This window comes from Macrobrachium nipponense, chromosome 1 (assembly GCF_015104395.2).
Source record: "Macrobrachium nipponense isolate FS-2020 chromosome 1, ASM1510439v2, whole genome shotgun sequence".
Taxonomy (NCBI): Eukaryota; Metazoa; Arthropoda; class Malacostraca; order Decapoda; family Palaemonidae; genus Macrobrachium; species Macrobrachium nipponense.
This window is the reverse complement of record NC_087200.1, coordinates 147668452-147688292: the sequence shown is the minus strand read 5'-3', so window position 1 is coordinate 147688292 and position 19841 is coordinate 147668452. Positions and strand designations below refer to the sequence as shown.

Here is a 19841-nt window from a genome sequence, read left to right as displayed (position 1 = left end):
GCCTTAGTGGTTCGTAAGGGGTTTTGTCAGACTACTCAGTACCTTGGTCAGATCCCAATCTGGGGTTTTTTAGCTCCTTTGGTGGGCATGACTGTTCAAAAGCTCCTCATCAGCATGGCCAACTCCCATGAAGACGATTATTGTCCATCTCCTTTCATTCGTAAGACTGAGGCTAGAGCAGCCCTGTACCCCCTTCACTTGCAGATACAGACATATGTTTTTCTGTTCTGAGATATATCAGAAAGTCTGCTAACTGCTGAATAGTGGTACCGAGTGGAGACACGTTCCCCCTACGACACCAATCACAGTATGCTGACCAACTTCCCTGGTATTACTGTCGCAGATGATTTCTGATATTACTGCCATCTGAGTTGATGCTTTCTGCGAAAACCCTCGCTCTCGGAGGAGATACTTGACAGTCTCCACCCGTGAAGCGATAGGGATTTCACCGACTGGTGGTACCTCTCCACGTGAGGCTGACACAGAAGGTTGCTCCATGGAGGTAACTCTCTTGGCACATCTACTAGGAGTTCCAGTAGGTCTGGAAACCACTCTTGCTTTCGGCCATAACGGGGCTACCAGGGTCATCTTGAGGTTCTGAGACCGCATTACCCTGTTCAGAACCTGACGGATTAGACAAAATGGAGGAAATGCGTACAACGTCCAGATTGTCCCAGGGGTGTTGTAGCGCATCTTCTGCTGCTGCCTCTGCGTCCGGGACTACTGAACAATACACTTCCAACTTTTTGTTGTACCTGGTTGCGAATAGGTCTATGATCGGTCCTTCCCACAACATGAGCATCCTGTCCACTACCTGTTGGTGTAGGGACCACTCCGTTCCCAGAATCTGATCCCTGCGGCTCAACTTGTCGGCCACTATGTTTCTTTTTCCCGGAATATAACTGGCCTTGATGTCTACCAGGTTCTCTATAGCCCACTGGTGAAGTTGAACTGTCATCACATGTAACTGCCAAAGAAACTAGGCCTCCTTGCTTGTTTATATAAGCTACTACTGTGGTGTTTTTGTCTGACATCAATACCACCGAGTGTCCCTTTACTCTCTCCCTGAATTCTTGTAGAGCCAGGAAAAGCTGCTTTCAACTCCAGCACGTTTATATGGAGTTCTCTGTCCTTGCAACTCCATTTGCTGACACCATCAACTCCTCCATATGGGCTCCCCAGCCTTCTATGATGCATCCGAGAACAGCAAGAGGTCTGGGGAGGATTGTTGAAGGGGGACACCCACTGTCAGATTGTCGTCGTCCACCCACCACAGCAAGTCTTTTCCTCACTTCTGCCGACAAGGGAATTGCTCGTACGGGTGATCTACTGTTGGTGACCAAAACTCCTTCATCCTCCATTGTAGGGACCGAAGGTGTAGCCTTCCTTGTGGTACTAGCTTCTCCAGGGAGGTTAGGATTCCCAGCACCACTGCCACTGTCTTCGGCTGTGTCTGCTTCCCAGAAAGGCATTCACCACTTGTTTGCATTTCTGTACTCTTTGGTCTGTCGGGAATACTTTGGCTTGTGTTGTGCTATCACCATTCCCAGATATTCCAAACGTTGACTTGGATCCAGCTGCGACTTCTGCTGATTCACCACAATACCTAGGCTGTGACAAAGCTGCAGGAGGGCCGCCTGTTCCCCTGAGTAATTTCTCCCATGGACTTGCTATCACCAGCCAATCGTCCAAGATCTATCAGCCTGATCCCCTGAGCGTGCGCCCATGCCGACACGAGGGTGAACACTCTTGTAAAACTTGAGGAGACGTTGTCAATCCGAAGCACAGGACCTTGAACTCGAAAGCTTTCCCTGCAAGACTGAAGCGGAGAAATTTCCTTGAAGACTGATGGACTGGTATCTGAAAGTATGCGTCCTTTAGATCGACTGTCAGCATAAAAGTCTCCGATTCTGACTGACTTGTAGAACCGTTTTCGGAGTTTCCATCTTGAAACTGGTTTTCCTTATAAACAGATTCAGCGTTGACAGGGTCCATTACTGTCCTCCACTCCCCGTTGGCTTTGGGTACCAGGAAAATCCTGCTGTAGAAGCCTTTTGTCGGACTGCATACTTGTTGCACAGCTCCTTTTTCCATCATCTTCTTCACTTCGTCCTGCAGAATAGTGGCCTTCTGAGATTTGTGGGCATAAGTGACGTGGGGTAATGGTTGATCTGTCAGGGGCGGGGTTACCGCGAACGGAATCAAATACACGTCCTGAGAACATCCACCACCCACTGCTCTGCCCCCTAGTTCCTGCCACCTTCCAGTGATTTGCCAGGCAACCCCCCACTGGTGTGGCGAGTAGTGGGATGCGCCCATCCTATCTTCTTGAGCCTCTCCCCCTTCCCCTATTGCCCCTCCTCTGTTGTTTTTCCTATTGTGAAAGGGCCGATGAGTTATCCTCTTTGGGGAAGAGGGTCTTGGTGACTCTATTAGGGTATGCTATGTCTTCACTGGTTTTCTTTCGAGACATCTGCTGTTGTCTTCCCTCCAAAGGAATAGTTTGACTGTTAGAGGTTTTCCTAACTGCCTGTTGCACCAACCTATCGTTAGTGTCCATCCTTCTTCTATCTATCGCTTCTTCCAGTATGACCTCTGGCAAACAGTAGTTGCGATTCCAAGATATCCCCATTCTCATTGCTAACAGGGAATAAACCAAATCCACATTGCGGCTTAGTCTAGCCAATGCTGCATCTCTCCTCATTAGCAGGATATTTGCCCAAACATTGGCACTTACGTTTGTCAGGTACGCAATCGCCTTGGACCCTGACTGTAGTAATCTAATGAACAATGGTTCATCTACTACTTTCCTTGTTGCTTCCGAGGATGCAATTTCGCCACTGCTGTTGACCAAAGGTCTAACCAGGACGCAGCCTGAAAGACAGAAGAAGCTGTTGCTTCTAAACGTGGCAGCCTCTTGGTACGTCATCGAAGGGCACTCCATTGTTTTAACCTGATCCAAGGTTAATCCAGGCCTTAACCTTACAACATTAGGGTTCATTTGTCTAGACAGCAAAGGGTCCTTCGGTGTCGTATAATATTTCCTTTGCTTTATCATTGGAGGGGGAATAAATTTAAATGATCTATTAGATCTTAAGGAATTATCCCTCCCTGCAATCTTTGCGTTTACGTGTTGCAAGACCGATTCCGCATGACTCGAACAAGGGCAATTCATACGACACCTTGGTATCCCTTTTTAGTCCAAACGCCATGTCAATTCCAGGAGGAAGCATACTGGCCGGTGTTTCTGTCTTCTCCGAAAAAAAGGCTATTGAATTGACGAATCAAATCAATAACCTCTGCATACGAGGCCAGAAACTCTTGGTTTCTCCGTCACGAGAGATGTTGTCTCGCCTCTATCTTCTGACAGACGGCCGGAATTCCATGGCCGCCAGCCCCTACGGCCGCGGCCTCTTTGATCTTTGCTGGCCGCTGTTGGCTCGATCACCCAGATAGTCAGCAGAGGGAACGAGAACGTCTCACTCTTTCTCGTGTCACGGATCTAGAGCGAGAATCTCGTCTAGATCTCCAAGATGAAGGCTCCCTTAAGACAGAGGTAAGTTCTGTCTTTATTAGCATTGGCATCGTTTTCGAGCGTCGGCGAGCCCGGCCTCGGCCTTCTATCCAGACGGACACTGCCTTCCACGAACGTATCCGCCGAGGTTGCCAACTCTCTATTTTTCGTACTTTTAATAGGAGCCTTATCGTCCCTTCGTACATATTTTGAACGGCCTTACGCGAAACTGGGACCTGCATTCCATCCTCTGCTGCACCTTTCGCCGCCAACGTCGATTTTACCAGAGGTATCGCGTTTTTGCGATCCGAACTGGCAACTCCGCCTCGGCCGCTAGCTCGCCGGCCGTCACTCTCTCGCTTGTTCGGACTCTTGCGAACGGCTTCGGTCATGGCAACCTGTGCTTAATAGCCACTGATTTTCCGACCTTCTTGCTGACTTGGAAATGACAGTCTTCGTCCGAAGGAGATGGAAGAATTGATTCTTCTCCTCTTGGCCCGAGGATCCGCTAGGAACTCCCGAATCCTCCTCCAACGCTTGACTGGCGCTCGCAGTGACGTTATCGGACTTAGCGATGACGCCGAACTAGAGGAAGAAGACGAAGAAGGCGAATCACACTTTTTCTTTTTGTCTTCTCTTATTCATTCTCTCCTCTATATAACCTGTAACTTTTGCATTACAGTTTGCATTGACGGATCAGAAGGCGTATTAGCGTCTGGGTGCAGCGAAAAAGGCCGAGAATCGGTCTGTGACGTCATCACGCCTGCCATCTCAGAGTGTGACGTATGTTGTGACGTCATCGCTCTCGTAGGGAGAGACTGAGAGGTTTCTGCTGGTAACCGCACGTTTGCTGCCAAATTACCTCCCACGTTCTGCATCGCTGTAAATACTGAGTGGGATGGAGAAGCAGCGGGCATTAATTCCCCATAAATTGCAAGCCCGGGTGGGGGATGAGGAACATTCAGCGCTGCCGGACCCTGCTGGAACCGTGACGTCATATAATGCGCAAGCAGACCATCCAAGGTTGGTACGCCTGGTAGGCCTAGCGCTGACCACGTACCATCTAACCTATGCGCTTGCGTAGCAGGAGGCCTGGAAACAAAGATGGCGGATCTCCCCCCTATACTTGCTGGGAACAAAAGGAGAGTGCAAATTTTATTCATAAAATTACCCAAGGCCCCTCCTGACGTTTCCGATACAGAACCGCTAGAGAACCGAAGGGGTATGAGACAATTCAAAAGCAGGTGGAGAAACATATGGAGCAGCCTGGTTTATTACCGATACAAAAGAAGCCGGTAAGGTTTGGTCATCCAAAGATGGCGTCACCCCCTTTCTTTTGTATTGGCTTTTCCCATAGAACTTCTTCCACTGTTCCACCGACCAACCGCGACAAACAGAACACGGATTAGAAACCGTACATAACGTTTCCCTGCACCTACTACACGTTGGATGAGGATCCGTCGACACCGAGGTTAGGAAACCTAGAACAAGGGAAGCCACTGACTCCTGGGCATTTCCTTTGTCTCCTCTTCGAAGCGGTAGACGATCCCGATGTTGAGGCAAAATTCAAAAATCCATCATACCACGTATACACTCTTACCACACACTGATCACACTTGGAGAAAGAAAAGGAATGAAAAATAAAAAAAAAAATGAAATGGATAAAGAACGGGCAAACTGAAAAACCGGCTTTAAATGAGATAGACAGTAACACGTCTTATCTTAAAGGCGGTAGGAAAATAACTGATGGGTCACAGGTAGCCGTGGGCATTCTGGGGATACATGCCCCGTGACCTGGTATAGATGCCATAGTCCCTGGATCTCACAAGTGAATTTTAATTTCTACCGGTTTCCAGCTTGGCGCTAGTAAATCCTAATGTTAAGACCGAAGGTTTGTTTCGTGTATGAACAAACTATGTTTGTCATGGGGTTGAGATTAGGTCGCCAGCTGCTTCCTCCCTCTTTCCAATGACTGATGCCAAATGCCACTAATTCCTTGCATAAACAATTCATATTGTTTTTTACTGGTTTCCATCTGGCGCCAGAAGATTTACCCTAATGTTAAGACCTAGGTTTGTTCTGCATATGAACAAATGAACAACTGCAATTTCTTACCATCTAATAACTTTCCATGGTACACAGCCATTCCAGCTACTCGGCCAATAAACTTGAAGTAGCGTAAATGCTCTTCATTGCACATACCAGAGTATGGATTAATCTGAAGGGTGTAATTGTCCCTGAAAAAAAATAAATTTTTGGAGCTGCAGATATCAAAATCATAATAACTGCACAAACTATGCTAAAATTCTACAGTTAATTATACTACAAAGCTTACCAAGATATCAACAATATTTCTAAAAATCTCAAAGTAGTATTAATAATTTGGCCTTTCTGTTCAAAATACAACACACAATGCAGTTTAAAATGCCATTTAATCAGGTTTATGGGAGAAATGAAAAAGAGATTAATAAGAAAATACCAACTTTCAAAAACTATGTCCCTCAGACTATTAGAGATTCAAGAAGTTCAATCAATCAAACACACAATTTCACCCTACAAGTTATACAGTGGACCACCGCAATATTGCGGTTCAGCATTTGCAGCTTGTGATTCGCAGATTTTTCTGTGAAACGTAAATTCAAATGAGTTAAGAAAAATTCATTACTTATTCACAGATTTTTTGAAGAGCAATATTCGCTCATTACTGTATTTTCATGTTATTTTTGTGATTCAATGGATTTTTAAAGATAAAAAAGATGATTTACTAATTTTCAAAGATTAATATTTATGTAAACAGCACAATATAAATAAAATGTATTTTTTTCTTAAAAGTAAAATCGTTCAAAATCACAAAAATGACAGTTTTACATTGCTTAAAGTTTCACTCTCGCCGGCAGTTTAAAATTTGACAATTGCAGTAGTGCTAATATGTTGTTGGTGTAGGGATTGCCCCACCCACTTACGGGGTAAGACCAGAACACCTTCAGCAAGTAGTCAATAGCTTCTGCCCATTCCTATATGCAGGGAGGAGGGAGGGCTCTGATTTTCAATCACTTGGTAAGTGTATATATATAAAACCTTATTTTATCATAATGTCCTTTTTATATACTATCTGAAACTTACCAAGTAATTAAACTGCTAAATCTAAAATTGACCGGTGGGATATGGTTAATTGTTGTTCCTCACTTAATAAGAAAGCTGCTACAGGAACGTACTGCTTCTGGTCGGCATTCACCTTATCCATGTAGGGTGTGGCTAATTGGCCAGGCTCATCTCGACTACAGTGGAGCTTTGTAACAAGGTATGAAACCAGTGACTACTAAGCATATAGGTAGTCAGCTGCCCACGCCCTGGGAATGTAACTGACTGGATAAGGACCAAACTATACAACAATAAACATATATGTACACCAACAAATATACAAAAAAATTTCCAAACCCAACTACAAAATTAAGACCTGGAGGGCACTCCAAGCACTAAGTGCCACCAGACTCCCTGACATGGCTACAGATCTGATCTCATGAGCTTTAGCTCTTACTAAATTAAGGTCATTCTCTCCTACCCACATATGGGCTTCCTTGATCAGATCCTTTAGAAAAAACCAAACTATTCTTACACAAGGGCCATGACGGATTCTTAATTGAGTACCACAAATGATTAGAATGTCTTGTAATCTCTTCTGCCTTGTCTACATGGTACCTTAGTGCTCTAACTGGGCAGTGTCCTCTCTTCTTCTGGGCTAAGATTTCCATCAAACTTTTGATGACAAAGGAACAGGCCAGGGTTTGTTAAGGTCTTCATTTTTAGCTAGAAAGTCCAATGTAAGGTTAAAAAAAAAAAAACTCCATCTCCCTGTGAAAAGCCTCTTTCTTGCCAAGGGCACATATCTCACTTACCTCTTTGCTGTTGCTAGAGCAAACAGGAGAAGCGTTTCCATACAGGATGTCTATGAGATGTGAATCTAACGGGTTTAAATTTGGGTCTTGACAGCCATTTAAGTAACCACATCTGATTCCAAGTGACTGTTTCTGAGCCTTTGGACTTAATAGTATCAAGAGATCTTTTGAGGTCCAAGATGTCCTGTTGGTAGAAAAGTCTAACCCCCTATGAGAGAATACAGAATTAAAAGCATTGCTCTGTATCCTATGATATAGTGCAGTAGCCTCGGAAAGTCCTTCAGTAGCAACGGTAGTTCTGGAAACAACTCTTGCTGTGGTCAGAATGGGGCTACCAGGGTCATCGTAACATTGTTGTGGTTCCTGACTATCACCTCTCTTATCATAGAGAAAGGTGGGAAAGTGTTTAGATCAATGTTTGACCAGTCTTGCAGCATGGTATGTCTCCCAAGCCAGAGGGTCCAGGACTGGTGAACAATAAATAGGAAGTCTCCGATTCTTTGACATTCCAAAAAGGTCACTAAAGGTCTCCCCCATAGTTTCCACAGATCCTCGCACACCTGGGGATGAAGAGTCCATTCTGTGGGAAGTACCTGCTTGCAACCACTTTCTGCATCTGTGAGCACATTGAGTTTTCCTTGTATGAATCTGGTTACCAACTTGGTGTAAGGGAGAACGAGAGAGTCCCCCCTTGCTTCTTGATGCACAACAGGGATGTCGTACTGTTGGAATGGAATGTCACAGTTCGTCTTGCACTTCCAAAGCAAAATGTTGAAGGACTTGTTGAATCGCTGACAACTCCTGTAGATTGATATGCCAGTGTTTTTGCTCCTTGGATCACAGTCCCGACACTTCTTGATTGGCCAGAAGGGATCCCCATCCTAGGTCGGATGAGTCTGCATAAAATTTTAAGTTGGGGTTCAACAGATCCAGTGACTTGCCCTGGGAAAGTCTGCTTTCTAAGTTCCACCACCGGAGATCCTCCCTGATCTCTAATGACAGGAAAAAAACCATTTCTCAGTATTTCTTTCTGTCCCAGCTGGCTTGCAGATAAAATTGAAGGGACATCATGTGCAATCTTCCTAAGTGGACGAACTGTTCTATCAAAGCCAATAATCCCAGCAAGCTCATCCATTGATTCGCTGTGCATGTTCGATTTGCAAGAAAATCCTTCTCTTTCTCCAGGCAAGCCTGAATGCGATTGGGGGATGGCAAAACCTGAAAACTCCCAGTTTATCACCATCCTCAAATATGGAATCTTCAGAGAAGGAACCAGCTGGGAATTCTGAAAATTGACGAGTATGCCAAATTCTGTCAGTGAGCAAAGGAGCCAATTGTCAAGAAAAAGGGATATATTATTCCCTTCTGGTGTAGCCGTTTGGAGAGGGGCCTGGACTCTCGTAAACACTTGTGGACAAGTTGAGTTTGTTTGTTTGTATGGTGTTTTTACGTTGCATGGAACCATTGGTTATTCAGCAACGGGACCAACGGCTTTACGTGACTTCCGAACCACGTCAAGAGTGAATTTCTATCACCAGAAATACACATCTCTCACTCCTCAATGGAATGGCCGAGAATCGAACCCGCGACCACCGAGGTGGAAAGCAAACACCATACCAACCACACCACTGAGGTGCTATAGACCAGTTGAGAGCACGAAGTATAAGTCTCTGGACTGGCAAATACCGTCCTGAAATATGAAGCGAAGATACTTCCTAGACCTCTGATGTACTGGGTATGAGGAAGTATGCGTCTATTATGTCTATGGATGCCATCTAGTCTCCCTTTTGAGAATCGATGCCACAATGGATTGGGTCATCTCTATTGGACCTGTTGACAAACAGAGATTCTTCCTTGAAAGGAATCTCCTAACCTCTTTTCGGGGCTGAAATTAACCAATCTTCCACTCCTCTTCCCTCCCATTCTTTCCAATATAAATGGAGCTTCGCCGCTACAGGTGCAGGGAGGACCTTTCCTTCACTTCCAGGCAGACTTTGTTGTAGACTTCTTGGCTGGTCTGAGAGAGAGAGAGAGAGAGAGAGAGAGAGAGAGAGAGAGAGAGAGAGAGAGAGAGAGAGAGAGAGAGAGAGAGAGAGAGAGAGAGAGAGAGAGAGAGAGAGAGAGCCTGATACCTTGGTCTATTGCCGCGAAAGGGCAGAATCTGCATTGGGGGGACACTTTTCTTACTGGTAGGTGACGGGTCTCTTGGGCGTCTCGAAAAGAGCGAGAAGGTCCTGGGTGCTCTTCTTCTGTAGTTCTGACAATATCTCACTCACTGTCAAAGTAGGGAAAAAAATGATGACGATCTAAGGGCGAATATAAAAGTGCAGAGATCTGTGAAAACGTCACTTTGTGTCCCAAAAAAGCACCACAGCTCCTTCTTCTTTAGTACTCGTAACGCATACAGAGATACTAATTCTTCTGTCCCATCCCTTATGCCCTTGTCATAACACGATAGGACAATTAGCAAATCAGAGGCTACTTCTACAGGCAGCTCTACTGTTCAGTCCTCAAAAATCCTAGAGAGGTTCTTGAGTACCAGATGGTCTATCCCCATACGGAAGAACTAACTTTGGCTACAATAAAAGCCAATCTCCTTAAGGAATCTGAGACCTGAGAAGTCTCCCTGGGAGGAGGCAGCCACTCCCTGAGAGGGAGCTTCCCTGGTTTCGTTCATTGAATACCTCCATCAAACAAGGCAAGACTCTAAATGAGGCTTTCCTTTACTCCCTTTCTCAGGAAGCCAACTGTCTTGCTCACTGAGTGCCTACCTGGCCAAGGAAGACAGAACCATCTTGGGAAGACTATCTTGCATAGGCTGGTGCAACAAAAAGAACATCGCAGCGGGAGTCGTAGGCATAATAAAAAAAAAAAAAATCAGGAAATCATGTAATAAGTACTATATCAAACCTGAATAAGTGTAGCATGAGAACTTTGATTCTCAACTTCCTTCTTCATCATCTGCTTCTGATAAAACAGGAGACAGCAGTGGATCCGTCTCTTTTTTTTGTACCTAGAGAGAGGTTTACAGTAGAAGCAGGCACATCTGGCACCACTCTTCTAGTCTCTGAAGGTGGTGTGTTGACAAATTCCTGCTTGTAGACTTCTTTTTCACAAATTGGCAAATAAAATAAAAAAATTGAGTCACTTGCCCCTGGGCACTCCAGTGCTAATGGGCGCCCAGGGGTCAGAGGCAGCTCCAGCACCAATGGGGGGGAACAGGTGCCATTGGGCACTCTCTAGAAGACGAAAAAGAACGTTTTGACACAGTGGAGTACTTGGGCGTTATCACAGGCCGATCCAGGGAGAAACGTCAGGAGTTTCAAATACCACAAGACGTTGTGATTAAGAGTGAACCCCCTTATTCGCGCACTCCAGATTCTCGGACTCATGAATTCACAGAATTCTCTCTGGAACATAAATCCCCTTATTCACAGAAAATTTGCCATTTTGCGGTATTTTCCTATGATAGATATCCACCAATTACTGTTTTTTTTTATCAATTTCATCATAAAATACACTTTTTGTGCTAAAACTATTTAAAATCAGGTATAAACATTTTAGTGGGGTTTGCTAGAGTTCTAAATAACAAAATAGGCAGTTTTAAGTTTTTATAGGGGTTTCAAACTATTTGCAGGGGGTCTGGTACTCCTCCCTGCAAATATGGGGTGGGGGGGGGACCTGTATATATCAGTTTAATCAGTGTTATTTAATTTCTATTTTCTGTACTGGTGAAATGTGGGTGTTGTTCAATGTATGGGAAGCCATGTGTTTTATTTTAGAAAATGTCTTAGTGTACTGAAGTTGTGTTGTGATGTTATAGAAGACAAGATGGCAGTGGAGTGAGGTGGAAATGTAAACAAACACAGCAGGAAGAACCGGTGACTCTGATTTGGTGTTTGGTTTCTTGGGAGAGAGAGCTCTCTGTCTTAAAGGAATTTGTGGGTTGTAAGTCTTGTTGCAGTGTTATTCAAAGCCTTAATGGATTATACTGGGACCGAGGGATGTGAACAGGTGGGTAGATTGTATGATTGTTGCAAAGTATAAGAATCATTAAGCAAGGAAAAGATTCCACTGGTGGCAGAACGTGGTTGCTTAAAGATGGATGGATCCGATAGTGAACAATGGAAGATAAGATGGAGAAGGGATTGTCTGAAATTTAGCGGGATACAGGGCGAGTATAAAGGATGAAGAGGACAAGTCGAAGATTGATTTGTGGTGCGCGAAGTGAAATGTCCAGGGATAGAGATAAGAATGAGCTATAAAGGGAAAGCCCTAGAAGTAGAGGAAGGAATAGATAGAAATGAAATTAAGAGTAGAGAGGGTTCAAAGATAATCCTACCCAAACCTGATGAAGTTCATCTAAAAGATACGGTAATAGAAAATTACATTAAAATGAAAATATTTAAAAATAGAAAGAGAATCTAGTGAAAAGATGAGAGATCTTTTAATTAGGACTGAGGGGTGGGGTGGAAGAATCCTAAAAATAAAGGGAAAGTAACATTTATGTTGACTATGCAAATCTGAATGGCATTGGGCTAGGGATTCAAAAAAAGGAAAAAACAAACAAAACAACAAGGAAAAAACAATCAGAAAACAGAAACTGGGTGAGAAGAAAAAGTTTATAGAAAAAGATATAGGGAAAGGGTCTTAGGAAGAGGTTGATGTAATTTTAGACACAGGATGTAAATCGACAGTTTGTGGCTCATGGGTTTGAGTCAAGAAGAGTTCAGAAGAATGAAGGATACTTGGACAGAGTCTAATAAAGTATTTAATTTAGGTGAGTCGTCATATACGTATATAAAAGGGAGTAATGGAAACAACAGTGATATTGAAAAAAAGACAGAAATTCAGCAGGGTGATATACCGTGGCTGATAGATAAGAAAACCATGAGCAAAATGGGTATGACCATAAATTTGAAAGAAAACTTTGTTATAATAGACGTATTAGGGGAAATGAAAGTAAAGTTAGGAGAAGACAAACTGGGTCACTGAATATTACCAATAAAGGAGGAGGAAGGTAGAAGAAGAATTATTACTGGAGGGTTGGAAGGGAAAGAAGCTGAGGGAAATTAAAGGTGCAAGGAAGTTACATCTACCATTTGGTCACAGAAGTGGAGATAAAATATGGAAACTAACAGAAGAAGCACAGTGGAGTGATAGATTGAGAGAGAAAGAAAAGGAGGAAATAATAAAGTTACTAACAGACTTGATTGTAAGTTGTAAGGTATGTAAAAGATACAAAAGAAAGGTATGTAAAAGATACAAAAGAAATCCAGCTAAACCAGCTTTAGGATTTTCTTGGAATAAAACATTTAATGAAGTTGTAGCCATGGATGCGGGAGATAGAAAAGAGAAAGTTCTTGGCAATAGTAGATATGGCAAGGAGGTATTGTCAGGTTTTTTGGTTAAGATAAGAAACCAGAAACTATTACAAAGGCACTTTTTGATGGGTGGTTTGCTATATTTGGAGCGCCTTCTAAAATATTGTCAGACAATGGGGGAGAATTTCAAAATTAATAGAAAGGAAGATGGCAGAAATATGGAATATTAAAGTATTGGCTACAGCATCAGAATCTCCATGGGGCAATGGATTATGTGAAAAGACAGTAGGGATGACCAAAGAAAGTTTGAGAGAGATAAGAGGACGTGGAAGTGGATTGGTCCATAGCATTAGGATGGGTAGCGAGTGCTAGGAACTGCTTAATAAATAATGGAGGTTTCTCTCCTAACCACTTAGCATTTGGAAAAAAAATCTTTGCCTAATTTAGTGGGAGAGAGTTCTAGTTCTGCAAGTAGAGAGAAAGGTATGGAAGACAGTATAGTAAGGGATACACTGAATGCAATACATAAGGTCTGAGAAGTGTTTATTAAAAATGAGTCTTGTAATAAGAATTGCTTTAAATAAAAATATCAGAGAACATAAATTTGAAGAAGCATTAGTGAGAGATGTGGTATCCTATAAGAGAGAAAATAGAAATTAATGGAGAGGACCTGTTCAGGTAGTGGGAGTATCTGCTAAAAGGGTAGTGGTTAAACAGGGGAATTCTCCAAGAGAATTAGCTAGCATACATGTTACTAGGATTCAAAGACTATCACCAGAAACAGAAAAAATACCTAATATACATAAATCACGTATTGTAAAAGATATATCCTATGCCCCAAAAGGAAGGGAATGTAAAAAAGCAGGAAGGAAAGGAGATGGCATTGGGTTGGAAAAGTAATGCAGACACAGAAGAGGCTAAAGAAAGAGATGTGGTAGAGGAAACAATGGAAGATGAAGGGAAAAGTGAGTTAATAGAAGCGATACCCAAATTCAAAGAGGGAAATAAGAGTTAAAAAAATGATACAATACAAGTAGAAGAATGGACTATATTAAGTCTGGCAGGAAAAAAGATCAAGCAAATCTTGGGCTGATTCATACAATATGAAAGACTCGCATTTAGGTGAAGATGAAGAGGTGTTGCTAGGATTTGAAAATAGAACTATAATTGAAGCTAAAGAAAAAGAACTACAAAGTAGGACACAAAACAAGGTATATGAGGAAGTAAATGACATCGGACAAAAAGCTTTATCTACAAGATGGATAGTAACTGAAAAGGTATAAAGGGGGAAAAGATATGTAAAGCAAGATTGGTAGTTAAGAGCCTTTGAAGAAATGGCTGAATGGAAAAGACACTCCTACATGCAATGCTGAAATTTTAAAATTTTGTTTGACAATAATAAAGATGAAATATTGGAATTGTTATACATTAGATGCAAAACTGCATATTTACAAGGTGCTATAATACAGAGAAGTGTATTTAAAACCACCTAGTGACGATAGTTGGAGAGGATTATGGAAATTGAAAAAAACTGTTTATGGGCTCAAGGATGCAGCAAAAGCATGGTATTGTAAGGTGGTAAAAGTAGTGGAGGAGCTTAACGGCGAGAGAAGTAGACTAGAACTGAATATATTCTTTTGGAGAAAAGACAATTAATTGAATGTATTTTGTGTACACATGTAGATGATTTCTGATAAGGAGGAAATGAAGGATTTTTGAAAGGGTCCATTGGGAAATAGAAAGTATTGGTGAAACGTGGGCATTGTTCAATCAATGGGAAACATATGTTTGAATTTAGAAAATGTCTTAATGTATTGAAGTTGAGTTGTGACATCTTAGAAGACAAGATGACAGTGGCGTGGGGTGGAAATGTAAACAAACGGAGCCAGAATAACCAGTGAGACTGATTTGGTGTTTAGTTTCTAAGGAGAGAGCTCTATGTCTTATAAGAATTTGTGGGTTGTAAATCTTCTTGTGGTGGTGTTCAAATTCTTAAGCTGGATTATACTGGGACCGAGGAAGGTGAACAGATGGTTAGATTGTATGATTGTTGCATATAGGAAAGATTAGGCTAGGAAAAAATTCAGGTTGATCTGGCTCTCTCACTCTCTTGCTCCACTGCGGGAGAACACACAAAGTCTAATACAGGCCTTTTCAATGTTAGCGATTCATCACTTAAGTACCACTGGCGCCTATTCTCAGGACTGTACCCCTCTGAACTCGAGGACAGCCTTTGCACTACTTTTTGGATGCCTTTCCAATGGCTATCTTTCATTGCAACTTGTGATTCCACAACAGGTCCAACTGAAGAGACAACTGTTCATGGCAGTCACCACAGACCTCCCAATGGCATCTGGTATGACTGCTCCAGAGGTAGGGGAGTACGCCAGTGACCTTTGTTTAGGAGCGTTGGCAGGATGAACAGTCACCTCCTCCACTGACACTTCACTATCTGAATCCCTTTCCAACAGCCATCCATCGTCACAACCTGGGAGGCTGCAACAGGTCCGACTGAGGGGATGACTGTCAGAGGGCAGTCAACCCTGGCCTCCAAACAGCCTCTGGTATGGCTGCTCCCAGATGCGGGGGAGTACACTTGCAAAATTTCCTTCCAGGGCCCACCACGTGACTAAGCCCCGTACTGAGCGCCCAAACAAAGCATCCGTGTTTTCTCGTGACCCATCCAGCTTTTGTGTTCCTAGTTTTTCTACTTTTTTTTTTTTTTTGCTTTTTTATTCGAGTGCAACTACTAATTAAGCCATTATGGGGCCAAAGAAAGTTCCAAGTGCAATCCCTTCTGTAGAAAAAAAAAATAAAAAAAATAAAAAATAAAGGCAAAAACATTCTAGCATTTAAGAAAGAACTCCTAGTAAAGTGTTGGAGGATGTTGCATGCTGATCTCCGTGAGAAAATGCCTACAACAAGAGCTACTGATAGTGAATTAAGGCAAGCAGAGGCTGGTTTGAAAAATTCAGAAAGCAAATGGGCATACATAATGTGCCTACTTCAGTGATTAAGGACATGTTTGCAAAGTAGCGATAAAAAATTTTGTGAAGAATTATCATCCCAACAAAGATGTTGTAATCTGTGTCTCCAACATGTTTAATGACAATGTTTAACTTTACACAAATTTTAAAGAAACGGCAGAAACAAATGTACCTGAACAGTCTTGTTGTGAGGCAGGGGTCCAGTGACTCTCAAGCTGGTCCTAGTACCAGTAAAAAACGAAGAGGAAAAGTAACCCGATAGGTTTTTGTTACCTGAAAGCCTTCTGGAGGGGGATTCCCCTTCCAAACAATAACCTGTCCTCTTCCCTCTCCTCTTCTTTCCATCTTCCATACGCTGAAGAGGTTTACCATAAAGGTATGTAAAACTGTGTTTATTCCCTATAAAAAGTATTTTTGTTAGTATTTTTGGGTCCCTGAAATGCATTAACTATATATTTCCAATATTCCTTATGGGAATTACAGGCAGTCCCCAGTTATAGGCAGACTAGGCAATGGCGAGCTGGTTTTATGGTGCTTGTCTAGTGCCATAAAATTGCAGATTTATGGCACCATAATGGGCCAAGTTTTGCTTATCGGTGCCCTAAGGTGCCGTTACTAGGGTCATGGCACCGTAACATACTGAGGCGCCACTAACTGGTTATCAGTGACATAAGCACTATAGATTGCAGAGTTTTGGTTAACGACAGTTTTCGCTTACATGTGTCCCGCCAAGAAAGGAACCCCCCCCCCCCCCCCCCCCCCCCCCCCCCCCCCCCCCCCCCCCCCCCCCCCCCCCCCACCCCCCTTAACCAGGGACTGCCTCTATTATTTTGGATTTCATACATTTCGGACTTCGTGGGACATTCTGGAACAGATTATGTACAAAAACTGAGGTTCCACTTTAAATAGGTTAGTAAAAACATGTAATTTTCTAATGTAAATGTCTCATTATAATTAAAACTGCATCATTATAGATATTGTCGGGGAAAGGATGTTGCATGTTTACATTAATTAATATTTCAAACTGAACATCTTTAACCACCTCAGGTATACACTCACCGTTTCTGGAGTATTGAGAGATGGTGTACTTTCTCTTAATTTCTCCGTCACTGAGAAATTCAAGGTATTTGAAACACCAAAAGTTGGGTTCATATATGTCATTAGTGCCAGCACCTCATAGTAAGCACATTTTACCTCCCATAACAGGGATGTTACCTACTTTTCTCAATTGGGTGTAATGTCAGGTTTCTTGTCCATTCAAAAGGTATATCGCTACCAGTGGGACAGCTGAAGCAGGTAGTGGCACTATCAGGGATGGTGCTTCAGTTGTTCAAGTCTAGAACTGCCTCAGTCAGAGATGAGGCTTCAGTTGTTCAAGTCTAGAACTGCCTTGGTCAGGGATGGTGCTTCAGTCGTTCAAGTCTACACTATCATTTTCCACATATTTGCCATTACCAAACCACAGGTGCCCACTGATAGTGTAGATGGGCAAAGTGATACCTACACCGACAACGTAACTAGCGCTACTGTGATTGTCCAATTTTAAGCTGCCAGCGCGAGTGAAACTGTAACAATGTAATTACTTGGTAAGTTACACTTAGTATATAAAACAGCTGTTTCCTAATTTACTTTACCGATGTAAACTACCTCACTTCAACTTTTCTCTCTCTCTCTCAGTTGTCATGAAATATGGACTAATGTATCATGAAGAAAAAAAAAAATTAATACACCAAGAAGTTCATGACGCATACGAATGAGTCCATTCATATTTATGTGCATGTTACAATGATTTACAATTTTCAAATGTTATTAATGTAAACACAGCAAAATAGCATTATTTCACTTAACAGAGTCCACTTATACTCTATTGCTATATTATACTCATCTATCATCATTGTGATACGTATGTATAAAAAAATAAAAAAATCATCCCGACATTTGTTATATTTACATGCTCAGAATCAGCTGATGGAGCCTACTACCAGAAGAATTACAAAATTAATTTTTTTAATTGTTAGAAGAAACAAATGTATTAATGAAATTATTTTCAACTTTGTACATAAAAGTACAACAGGTATACTAAGGTAAACTAACAAACTTTATGTTAAAGCAAAATCCTTCAAAATCACAAAACAGCTGTTTCCTGATTCATTTTACCAATGTAAACAAAATTCTCTCTCTCTCTCTCTCAGTGCGTACATATCCTTTAATGAACTACGAATTACTGTACAGCAATACCTCAACCTTTAGCAATTCATGTTGTGCACATTCACAATAGTGGGAACTTTTAATTGGAACTTAATTATCATAAGGGAGTTTTTTCCAGACACACGAACATTTGTGAATCCTTTCTCTCTCTTTTACAGAGATGAATTTTTATGGTATGTGTATGTTTATCAATATTTTCAAATATTAATAAGAGTTAATAATAATAACAATAATATAACTGTAATTACAAAATTTGTATGCGATAGTATTTTAAAGAAACAAAATATCCTTTCCTTCATCTTCTGTTTAACTTGAAGAGACTCTCCATAATACGTAATCCATATATAATTCCTCTCACTCCCTTACTGGGATGAGAGAATTTTTATTAATACTTTCAAATAATAAAATAAATAAGATAAAATAATAATAATAATAATAATATATCTGTAATTACAAAATTCATAATAAAATATCTTTCCTTCATCTTCTGTTTAATTCGCTGCCAAATATGTATGTCAATAAAAAGCACTGTTTGTTCATGGAAAGGAATTTTAAAACTAAGACAGAGAGGCAAAATAAAGAAGTTCTTAAAAATGAGGTGTAGAAGACTTCCTAAAACAGATCGGTCGGAAGGGGGAAAGGAGAGAGAAATGGTACATGTAATCTTCATATACTCCTATATTTTTACTAAGACATTTAGTATTTCTGTTTAATTCGCTGTCAAATATGTATGTCAATTTAATGTGACGGATGGGGGTGGAGCTATTAGCAGGTCAGTGGATTCTTGTAATTCTCTCTCTCTCTCTCTCACTGTCTCTGTAATAATTCATAAATAATTTTTTCACTCTCTTAAGTAAAGACACCTCTCTCTCTCTCTAAGTTGTATTAGTTGAAATAAAAAGCACTGTTTGTTCATAGAAAGGAATTTTAAAACTAAGACAGAGAGGCAAAATAAAGAAGTTCTTAAAAATGAAGTGTAGAAGACTAAAAACAGATCGGTCGGAAGGGGGAAAGGAGAGAGAAATGGTACATGTAATCTTCATATACTCCTATATTTTTACTAAGTCTTTTAGTATTTCTTTAAGGGTAATGTATTCAGATAATTTCTAAATTAAATAAGAGTAACTTTAATTTCATTTAAAATTTAGTTTAATACATGGGGAGCACAATTAGGGTCATATTTAGTGTTCTAACTCTAAAAATACAGGCAGTTCCCAGTTTACAAAGGGGGTTCCATTCTTGAGATGCGTCAGTAAGCCGAAAACCATTATAAGCCGGAAAATTGTCGAAAATCGTCAAAAATCCCAAGAAAACTTTACCTTGAATGCTTTGTGTCTCTATAGATAACTATGTGAACTGTATTTTTGTCTTTTATTAAAAAAACAACTTCAAATATTGATTACTGTATTTACTCTTGTAAGGTTTATTTAAAACATTTGTAGAAATACCATTCAGACCATAAAGGTTATGCAAATATTAAAAATTTTTAGTGAGAGTTATTACATAGGTATTAGGGTAAACTATATGCCAATGACACTGTTCTATGCCGCCGCCTGCTGCTCTTCCAAAAATATAGTTAAAAAAAGTACAAATTTAACGATCGATGTGTCAAAATGTGTGTGAAAATATATTATGTATAGAGTATTTATTGCTGTACATAAATATGATGCAAAGGCAGCTTTTGAAACTGCCCTCCACATTATCAGAGAGGATATTTTTTCAGGTTTATTCTTGTCCGCAGCTGCCTCCTGCTCTTCCAAAAATATAGTTAAAAAAGTGCAAATTTTATAAATGTTCATGCTTGTATGTATAAAATGTGTATGGAAATATATTACGTATAGGGTATTTTTATTTTTGTACATAAATATGATACGAATTAAGGCAGCTTTTGTAACAGCCCTCTGCATTATCA

General features: G+C 41.2%; 2 protein-coding genes across 2 annotated transcripts in view; one reads left to right on the top strand and one right to left on the bottom strand.

Moving 5' to 3' along the window:
• LOC135219734 (E3 ubiquitin-protein ligase Nedd-4-like) overlaps positions 1-19841 on the bottom strand; it is a 284620-nt gene that overhangs the window by 59736 nt on the left and 205043 nt on the right. The window contains 1 exon segment of the mRNA XM_064256741.1: positions 5630-5751. Coding sequence (XP_064112811.1) covers positions 5630-5751 — 122 coding nt within the window.
• LOC135220056 (uncharacterized) overlaps positions 13612-19841 on the top strand; it is a 38398-nt gene continuing 32168 nt past the window's right edge. Inside the window, exons 1-2 of the mRNA XM_064257386.1 lie at positions 13612-13699; positions 14937-15090. Coding sequence (XP_064113456.1) covers positions 13612-13699; positions 14937-15090 — 242 coding nt within the window. The remainder of the gene's footprint in view (positions 13700-14936; positions 15091-19841) is intronic.